The sequence below is a fragment of the Phoca vitulina genome, unplaced genomic scaffold (assembly GCF_004348235.1).
Source record: "Phoca vitulina isolate PV1807 unplaced genomic scaffold, GSC_HSeal_1.0 scaffold87, whole genome shotgun sequence".
Taxonomy (NCBI): domain Eukaryota; kingdom Metazoa; phylum Chordata; class Mammalia; order Carnivora; family Phocidae; genus Phoca; species Phoca vitulina.
This window is the reverse complement of record NW_022589790.1, coordinates 891,349-901,659: the sequence shown is the minus strand read 5'-3', so window position 1 is coordinate 901,659 and position 10,311 is coordinate 891,349. Positions and strand designations below refer to the sequence as shown.

Genomic DNA, 10,311 nt, shown 5'->3' with positions numbered 1-10,311 from the left:
CCAGCTCAGGGCCCCCAGACCAGCTCTAGACCCCTCCCAGCTCAGGGCCCCCAGACCAGCTCTAGACCCCTCCCAGCTCAGGGCCCTCAGCCAGCTTTAGACCCCTCCTAGCTCAGGGCCCCCAGACCACCTATAGGCCCCACAGACCAGTTCTAGACCCCTCCCAGCTCAGGGTCCCCAGACCAGCTCTAGACCCATCCCAGCACAGGGCCCTCAGCCAGCTCTAGACCCCTCCCAGCTCAGGGCCCTCAGCCAGCTCTAGACCCCTCCCAGCTCGGGGCCCTCAGCCAGCTCTAGGGCCCTCCCAGCTCAGGGCCCCCAGACCAGCTACAGGCCCCCCAGACCAGCTCTAGACCCCTCCCAGCTAAGGGCCCCCCAGACCAGCTGCAGGCCCCTCCCAGCTCAGGGTCCTCAGACCAGCTGCAGGCCCCTCCCAGCTCAGGGCATGTCCATGCTGTGTTCTGCTAGCATCTTCACTGTCCTTTAGGAACGTGTGGCAGAAGGAACTGTCCCTACCAATGGGAATGAGCTGGCCTGGCTCACAGGGTTGGGATTCGGTTTGCTGGCCGACAGAACGGGACTGTAAAAATCACTGGACAGATTTTAAATGATTGAGTCCATAGTTTCAGGCATATTCGGGTTTCTTATTTCTTCCTGAGTCCCAGCTTCAGTTATATTACGTGGTAGGCCAAATAAGAGTCCCCCAAAGATGTCCACATCCCAAACCCCAGAGCCTGGGCATAGATTACCTTATGTGGCAAAAGGGACTCTGCGGATGTGATAAAGTACGGATTCTGACCCAGAGAGAGGGTCCTGGATTATTCAGGTGAGCCCAATATGTCATCACAAGGGGCCTTGTGAAGAGGAGACTAGAGGGTCAGAGCCATGAAGGGAATGAGAGGACACGAGTGGGGAGAGAGAGGGCGTGATCTGAAGACGCCACGCTGCCAGCATCGCAGGTGAAGGAAGGGGCCCAGACCGAGGAAGACCAGCGGCCCCTAAAAGCCGGAACCGGTGAGGAAACGGGCCTCCGGAAGGAGCACGGCCTGCCCACACCTGGCGTTCAGCCTGCGAGACCCGCTGTGGACTGCTGACTTCCAGAACTCCCAGATAACGGGCCTGTGTGAGGCCACGAAGTTTATGGGAACTTGTTGCAGCAGCGATGGAAGCGAACGCATCCTAGTGGGAGAAAGTGTCCGCACTGTCTAAACTCTTCGATTTACTCGTTCAAAGCTGTTCATGGCATCTCTCTCTCTTTTCTAAAACTCTGCTTTTTTATAGGTGCTCCTCCCAGTTCCTTCCCAACCCTGCTCATCTGAGGCCTCCTGCTTTGGTCCTGGGTCCCTTTTGCCACAGGTTTGTTTGTATCTTAGGTCGTTCCCTGGACCCGCTGCCTTTCTGCATTGTTCTCTAACAAGAGTCCCTTGACTATTTCCTTCTGATTTCCTCATTTCTGGGCTCAGACAGGCTAACTTACTGAACTCGACGCTTGGCTCATTAACGTCCTCTCCTCATAAGATTTAAGCCTTCGAATTTCCTGCTGTGTACTGCTTTCGCTACAGCCCACAAATTCGGATACGTAGGAACATTCTGATGATCATTCTGTTCTAAATATTTTCTAATGCGCATTTCTTCTCTAACCCATGCATCGTGAAGTTTTTGTCCTGTTTTGTTGCTTGCTTTGTTTGGGTCTGGTGGGTAGGAAGCATTCACAACGTTGCTTCATCATTATTATTATTATTGCCCAGCTTGCTCACTGGGACAGTGGAGACTTGCCTCTGCTCTCCTTGCCTTTTCTCGCGGAGCCAGAAAGGCAATCGGGTCCTGCTCAGAGCCTCAAAGCCCACGGGGAGGAGCCAAGGAACTCTCAGCGCCGTCTGCCCACGTCTAGAAAGTTCTGGAGTAACAAAGTCACGGGGGCCTGCCCAAAGCAGCCCTGAACGGCTAGACTTGGACCCAGTAAGAGCCCTCTGAGAAACCTAATCTAAGGCAAAATCACCGGACAGAAAGAAGACGACACACGTGCGCATGCGCTCAGGTAGATGCTCATTACAGCGTGAATCAGCCCCCGAAGAGGAAAAGCCGAAGCATCTCTGCGCTATGGCTTTTGACACATGGCTCCAGTTTTCAGAGCTGTAACACACCCCACGGAGTGTACCACGCATGACTTCGCAAGTCCCCTGAGCCCGACGCGCGCGGCGCAGGACTCAGGAGGAAGTGCTCGGTCAATGCCAGGCTAGCAAGTAGCACGGCTCTCATTTTGCAGAACAAACGGTGCTGCTTCCCCTCCCACCCTCGGCCTGTTTCCGCTGATGGTGCTGCAGGGAGCATCGTGGGACCCACGCGTCACTCTGCACGTGCGCCTACGCCGTATGACCGACGCCAGGGAAGGGAAGTGCTGTGTCAGGGGGCACACGCAGTTGTAAGTCGTGTGGGTTTCCTAAATGAAACGTGCCTCCGGCTGGCCTAGCCCTTCCAGCATCTTCCTGTGATGTGAGCCAAGGGACTGGCCGTCAGCGGTGTGCGCCCACCTATTCGCTCTGAGGCCCTTTGCAGGGCACGGGAAGCCGGGGCTCCGCGTGGTCTGAGCCCGGCGCCAGCCTGGAGAGGCGGGGTCCTGCCTGGCAATGAGTTCCATCAAACGCCCCTTTCAAGAGCAGGAGGACAGGGTGCATGCTTGCCTTCCCCCTCTGCCAAAGGGAGATGTCTGCCGAGTGAATGAGATGACACAGGCCAACACTGCCCGCCCGGGAACCGGAAGTGGAAGGGGGACCTTACGTGGATCTTGCCCTTGACGAAGGTGGTGATGTCCTCCTCATTGTCGAAGATGGACAGCGTCTGGAGTAAGTTACTTTCCAGCCATTCCCAGTGCTTGGTGATCTCTTTGCGGGAAGAACCTGTGGGGAGGGGGGTTTGGTGGAGTGAAGAAGAGGAAAATCGTTACAATCACAGGCCTTAAACGTAAGTTCAGAGGCTAATAACACGGATGACCTGATTTGCTCTACCCAGGAGACTGCAATCTTCAGGCTGCTTGCTCTTTTCCTTCTCGACGTTGAGTACAGGTAATGTAACAACAGTCACGCATGGTCCCGGTGAACCCGAAAGTAACTCTGGCAGAACCGCAGCGGGTCATGCGGAAGGAAGGCCCGCACCTCCGCTAACACCAAGACAGACTGACCACGACTTTCCTCTGTGTCCTTCCAGAAGCAGTCTATAGATCTGCCCGTTTGCCTGGTTGTCATGATGTTCCTTCGGGATAAAGGATTTCATGTGGTCTCTGATATACAGGGGACTAAGTGACTGCGGTCCTCCGGAGGATGCCTTCCTGCAGGACTCCAGGCCCCTGGCCGGCTGGTCTCCTGCTGGGCACGCCAGAGGCTCTCACCCCTCTCTCTGAAGCCCGCTGCAGCCACCCAGGCCTTTGCCTGCAGGCCCCTCCTCCCCATCCCTGCTCACATCCCAGCCCTGCCTCCTCCGGGAACCCCTGCCTGACCCCGTCAGCTTCTGGCTGGCCCCCAGTATCTGCCCTGCCTTGGAGGTGGTCCCTGGGCTCCTCAGGGAGGGACCCTGCAGGGCACAGCAAGTCCAGCGGTAATGGAAACACTTAGAGAAGGCAGTTCACCACCACTCCCAAGGGCAGGGCGGCTGTTTTCTCGCGCACCCCCCCTGCCCCCAGGAACTGGGAAAAGGGTCCCCCGGGAGGAGAAGCAAAGGGATAAGGGAAGTCTTCTGCCTGGCCTGCTTGCCCTGCCTCTCTGGGGTTTTCCTTGTGCCTGGCGGGGGCTTTGCCCTCAAGAACTGCTTTCTGAACAAATGAACACAAGAAGAAGGGGGAAGGGCCTGCCTCCTTCCAGCTGACCCAGGGTGGGACAGTTTACGGACTGAGAGTGCCCAGAAGGCCCAGCTGACCCCCTGTGACCCATGCCTGCACACTGGCCATGGAGGGAGCCCGAGCGAAGACACAAGACCAACATGGCTGTGGCCCACAGACATCTGTGCCCAGAGAATCAGGCACCCCGTCCTTCCCTGCCTGGCTACACTCTTCCACCGGCTGGAGACTCCGTCCTGCGGCCGTCCTGGCCAGGCCGGGTTGGGTCCCACCACCTCCTCCGTCCCCGGCTCGTTGCTCTGGCACATGTCACAGCCCAGCTGGGCTGGGTGAGGGGTGACTGTTTCTTTACCCTTACTCAAGGAGCTCACTGCTCTGACAATCAGTTCTGAGTCAGGGCCCTCCCCCTCCCCCGTGGGCCAGCGTGAGGCTGCCTCTGTGAAGGCGAGTAAACCCAGGACCATACGACTTACAGCGAGCCATAACACACAATCCAAAGGACCCCTGCAGGCGCCTTCAAGCATCCATTAACGACCTTTCCCCCCATTTTTCTTTGGGCTTCTCACGTGGCCTCTTTTTCCTGGTGTACAGAGACCAAGGTCTAGCTGGTAGGAGAAGGGATTTCTCTCTTTCTCTCCTTTCTGCCAAGAACCCCCTTTTGAATTTGGAAGTTAAATCTGCAAGTGAGGCAACTCCTGGCAACCTCAAGCAGAAGAAATCTTGTCCACGCGATCTGTGCGGATCTGTGTGTGCTTTGTACAAATACTCACATGTGTGCATTTAAAGGAATTATTAGTTAGAAGTAACTCAGTCTTCATTTAGCACTAAGTAAACACAAACTGTGCCATCTTTGTGTTGGGTTTAGGGACTAAAAAGAATGTAATCGCTAATTATTACGAAGTGCTATTTCTGCTTTCAGATCTTTTTGTGGAGTCTCTTATTTACTTCTTAGAGAATCGTGGAGACAGTACCATTATTTTCATTTCACAGGAGGAAACTGAGGCACAGAGAGGTTAAGTAAGTGGCCCAGTGTCACAGAGCCGGGAAGTCACCAAACCACGATCCTAACCCAGGCTGCCTACCCTGGCCCTCCAGGAGCTGCCAGTCTAGGGGGACAGCCAGTGAGCCTGCAGTGTATAAGGTGCTGGTAAAGACAGGGCGAGTCTCAAGGAGCCAGAAGGAAAGGTGGCTGTCTGGGTCTGGGGAATCTGGTTTTCCATAGGAGCCGACACCTGGGCGGGGTCTCAACAGAGTGGGAGGCTGGGTGGCTGGGGGGCGGGGGGGACGCCAGGCACATGGATCGGGACAGGGGTGGCTGGGGACTTTGGGCCCTGTGAGTGTCTGGTCTGGCTGCAGGCCAGGTGTGACCTGAGGGGAGGACAGAAACGGAGGGGGGCTGACCCGGAAAGGCCTTCAGGGGCGGGCTAAGGAGTCGGGATGCACTGGGCAGGTGTGGGCATGACCACATCTGGTTTGGCAGAGCTGAAGGGGAGGGGCGTGCCCAGCAGAGGTCAGGGCAGAAGCTGGAGCAGCTCAAAGCGTGTGGCCCGAGGCTAAGGACTAAGGCTCCCCAGCTCTGGCCGGGCTCCTCCCCACCTCCTCCCCAGCATCAGGCCCAGCTGCCACCAGCGTGGCCACCCTCCTCCCTCCCCTCACTGCCACTCCTGCCTCCTCCCCATCTGCTCCCTGAGAAAGAACATCGCTGAGATAGGAAAATCTCGAGGGCCCATTTTAGAGTCACGTGTCTCGCCCCAGCCCAGGCACACAGCGACCTCCCTGCACCCCACCCCACAGAAGCCCCTCTCTCCCACACGCTCTGGAACCAGCAGGGCCGGGGTCCTACCGTGCCCCACTTGGCCTTGGGCACACCCAGACTTAGAAGCCTCTGTCTATGGATTCATACCCAGGGGAAAGGGCACCTCCGTTCAGGCCCCCTGGGAGGAAGCGGACTTCTAAAGCCAGGGTCCCAGCTGTGCACGCTCTTATCACCTTTCTCAGGCCTCCTAACCCCTTCTGGGCCACTGCTTCCTCATCTTCAAAATAGAAAAAAAACAAACCCCAAAGTTCCACCTTCTGGAGTTCTTGGGAGGTTTGCGCAAGTGCCTGGCCGGCAGGAAGTGCTATCTGAGTGTATCCGTGAATGTGTCCAAGTGACCTCAGCCAGGCTGGTACCCACTGACAGGGACCTCCTCCCAGACTCTGGGAGGGTCGCGTGTGTCTCCTCCCGGGAGGACGGCCACAGCTGTCATTTTGGTGGCAGTTACGTTCTACCACGTGTCCTGGAACACGGAACGGGCCAAGACTGATCCCAGGGGAGCTACGGGGAGGGCTACGCTCCTGTAAACATCATCATCAATCGATCAGTGCGTGACTGTTTCACGCAGCTTTCTGTTTAAAGGCCCCTTATTTCATATATGTTAACTCCCTAACACCACACTCAAGGCCAGCATCGGCCGGAACTCAGGCCTGAACGGAGCTCCTCGAACACGCGTACCCTCCCCACGAGGCACATCGCCGCGTCTGTGCTTAGGAACACAGCCTGCCCCTCGGCACCCCACTTGGGGCCACTTGCACCAGCAAAATCACCAACCAAACCCACAAAAATGCCCAAAGTGTGGGCCTGTAGACCGCAGAAAGGACCCTCGTTTACCGTTTGACAGCCACCAGAAGGAGGCAGAAGGACGCCTCGTCCCTCTTTGGCTGGGAACCTGAGTGTCGGGCGGCTCAAAATTTTCATTGCACATGTCCACGACTGTCCACAGATAATCCCCACGGCGTCCAGGGCACCCGTGAACATCTGAGCTGCCTTCCTAAGTGAGATGCCGGCCTGGGCCGTGTGGGCTGAAGGAAAGGCAGCATCGGGTTCTCCAGAGACAACATCCAGCCCAGGAATGCAGGCTGTGTCCCCTCCCTCCTGGGGTCCCCCCCGCTCGTCCAGGGCAGGCCCCGCCCGGCACCTACCACATGCCACTGTCCAGTAGACCTGCGAGTCCTGGGTCTGGTGCAGGATTCGGTAAGGGGCCACGCGGGCACTGGAGTCCAACACCACGTCCAGGGTGCCCACGAGAAGACCTGGGGGCAGGGCAGAGAGAGGAGGGTGAGGGAGGGCCACGCTCCCAGCCGAGCCCTGGAGGCCGCCCAGAACGGCAGCACCGTCCTCGATGCCCCGGCCCAGACGGAGGCACGTCTGGCATCCCCCTCGTCCACCAAATGACTTCTTTTTCCTCAAAGGCCTATCGAAAAATCCCCTCCCACTTCCTGGCAGCTTCTGCTCATTCCCCAGACTCACAAACACTTGTAGGCAGGGGCTGCTGCAGGTTTTAGAAGGCCTTGTTTATAAGCTTAAACAATTCTGGGAGGCCCTCTTTAGGAAAAATACAAAATTAGGTTGTCTTCTGTTTTTAACTTATTTTTAATTTTTGTCAAAAAAATTTTTTCAAAATTCTCAAAAATGAGAAAGTACAACCGTCACAAATTAAAAACAAAAACAATACCACAAGTATGACAAAATTCAGACAAATAGTACAATGTGTTTTATTAACTGCCAGACACACCTCTTAAGGTACATTTTCCCCTGACATTTTTGGCCATGTACTCTGCCACTTTTTAAAAAAAGTAAGACAATGATTTTGTAAGATCACTTTCCGTTATCAACAACAGGATGATAATATAGTCTTTCCTCTGCCAAGTAATCACAAATTTTTATTCTGGGAAGTGTTAAGGAAGTTCCTTGTGGCTTCAGAAGTCATGACTGAAGAGGACACAGCAATTTTTATAACTGTCCAATTTGGGAAAACACTCACCCAGTTTTTTCCATCTCTGAAGCATTTTAGGGCATTTCAAATTTTCCTTCTCATCACATATAGCCTTTGTCGATGACACCATTTCCCCGACAAATCAGAGGAAATGTCTGCCTTTTACCCGTGTTTGAGTCTCTCCTCTTCGTTAAATGAATTATCAAGCTACCTAATAATCTGTTCACTGTTCCTATTCGGAATTTATGTTTTCCTTTTTAATGAAGTGCTGCTTTTGGTATGCTCTGGAAATAGCCTGTTACCATTTTCCTGTTGATGTCAGAATAACTTCTACTGATTGTATTAACTCGACTGTAACACTTTTGTTTCATATTCCATTTTAAACTATTTTTTTTCCCTCCCCAATCTTGAACAAATAAAATTACTGATTACAAAAGAAGGTACCCATCACATACACCCAAGTTAGGAGTCTGTAATCTCTCACTTGTTTTACTGAAATGTTCTAAAATGTCTCTCTAAATTGCAGTTCAAGTGGCACATATTCAAGCTTTATCAGCGTTTGGAATAAACTTTTTTTTCATAGTTCCTGTTGGGGTTTCTCTTCTGGTCTTGGAAACTTTATTTTAATGCTTATTCTGTTGCCATATCCATGTTTCGAGACCTGAAAGCTTTTCTGCGGGCAGACCATCTCATCACACGCAGACTCTTCCTTCTTCTTCTTCTTCTTTTTTTTAAGATTTTATTTATTTATTTGACAGAGAGAGAGCACAAGCAGGGGGAGCAACAGAGGGAGAAGGAGAAGCAGACTCCCCGCTGAGCAAGGAGCCCAACGTGGGGCTCGATTCCAGGACCCCAGTCTCATGACCTGAACCGAAGGCTTAACTGACTGAGCCTCCCAGGAGCCCCTTATACTCAGACTCTTCAAGGAAAGATCCAGGCTGTTATCTGTTTTTAAAAGCCAGCCTGAACAAAACCACATCACTAACTGTTCCTCCCTTGGGGAGACAGGGTTCAGGAGGCCATGCTGCCTATGACAGCACCGGGAAGGCCAGGCAGGGGCCACGGCAGGACTCACCAAACCTCGCTGGAACAGGGAGCTGAAGGAGTGGTTCCTGGGGTGGGGGTGGGTGGGCTCTGTCCTGGGGGGACACAGACAGATGCATGAGGTGGAAAGGCCCTTCTGTGCACAGGAAGGCGGAGCACAGAGGGTCCCAGCCACCCTCTGAGATGATCTTCAGAAGCACAGAGCACAGAACAAGCCGCTGGACCAGACTGGACACGCTGGTGTGCTGGTGCGACAGAAGGTTCTGGGCACCGTGCCTCGCCGTCCTGCACCGGCCGGCAGTCGCTTCTGGGGCTGACCATCAGTCCGACTCTCCAGAGGGGCTGCCGAACAGCTAGTCCAGGCTGCAGGTGCAGCGCTGGCTCCTGGGCTTCCTGAGGCTGTTGGGAGGCAGCCGGGGCACTGAAGGGAACACAGTTTTCTTAGGAAAGGGACAGTGTCTTCCACATTAGGAGGTGTGGCCCAGGAGAGGGTGACAGAGGACGTCTGGGGGAAACTTCTGCTGCATCTGGCAGGACTATCTTCGCTGCTAATGTTTCAAATCAGGATGCTTCACAGAAATCGCTGTTGGTAACTTGTCACATCTGTGAGCGTTGCGCCCGCGGTCTTGTTCGGCCACAGTGGGCCACCGGAAGCACAGACGCTGGTCCAGCCCCGAGCCCGCGCCAGCTCGGCGGGCTGCCCGCACAGGCTTGGAGCAGGTGGGACCTCGGACCACAGCTGCAGAGGGAACGCCCGGTGGCCTTGCCCTGGGTCCCAGATACCCCACGACTCCGGGAGGTGCCTGTCCACCGACAGCGGTGCTGCCCAGGCGGACAGAGGGGCCCCTTGGCTGGCTCCCCAGAACAGCCTACACTGGTAATTAGGCACAGCCTCCAGGGCTCTCCTCTCTGCAGCTCCAGGGCACCAAGGAGCAGGAAAGGTGGGCGAGGAGAGACCGGAAGGATGGGGGCTGAGGCCAGCAGCAGCTCGGGCCACCTCCGATCTCGCTACAAGGGCAATTGGGCGGGGAAGAGGCAAAAGAAAACGTGTGCTTGTGTCACTTGGTCCCCGGAGGCACTTGGGGAAACTGAGGCAGAGGACGAGGACCAGGAGGTGTCGCCGACTTTCAGCTGTGACTCCCACTCCAGGAGGCTGCTCGCGCCTGGGCTCAGCCCCGGGAAGCTCACGGGCACCGCGTCTGGGCAGAGCCGCTGCCAGCTGTCCCCGCGCCGCCCGGGGCCGGCCGAAGTCACCGACCGGCCTCCTAACGCCAGCGCCGTCGCCCTGCCCGGGTCCTAGGCCCGCGCTCCCGGCGCGCCCGCCCCCCGCCCCCGCCTCCCCGCTGCCCCCCCGGCCCCCTCCTCGCCTCCACGACCCCCGCCCTCCCCCTCGCGCCCCGCGGCCCGGCCCGGCCCCCCCCGCCGGCGCGCCCTCCCCGCCCGGCCCGCGGCCGCGTCCACAGGCCCGGCCTCCGCGCGCCCCTCACCCGTGAGGCCGCCGCCCTTGCCGTGGCCGCGGCGCCGCTGCAGCACGAAGAAGGGGTTGGCCCGCTCCGTCACCCACAGCGCGTTGGCCACCAGCACCTCCTCCGGGCCCAGCCACATCGTGGGGCCGCTCGCACCGGGCCGAGGCCGGCCAGGCGGAAGCGCCGCCGCCGCCGCCGCCGTCGCCGCCGCCGCGCC

The 10,311-nt window shown here is 56.6% G+C and overlaps 1 protein-coding gene across 2 annotated transcripts in view; it reads right to left on the bottom strand.

The window, feature by feature from the left end:
* The window catches only part of TBC1D9B (TBC1 domain family member 9B), a 41,524-nt gene extending 31,229 nt beyond the window's left edge, over positions 1 to 10,295 (bottom strand). For both annotated transcript variants that reach the window (XM_032395743.1, XM_032395744.1), the window contains exons 1-3: positions 10,116 to 10,295; positions 6,791 to 6,901; positions 2,779 to 2,897 (exon numbers count right to left, since the gene is read on the bottom strand). In XM_032395743.1, coding sequence (XP_032251634.1) covers positions 2,779 to 2,897; positions 6,791 to 6,901; positions 10,116 to 10,233 — 348 coding nt within the window. In that variant the 5' untranslated portion in view covers positions 10,234 to 10,295. The remainder of the gene's footprint in view (positions 1 to 2,778; positions 2,898 to 6,790; positions 6,902 to 10,115) is intronic.
* Between the last annotated feature and the right edge of the window lie 16 nt (positions 10,296 to 10,311).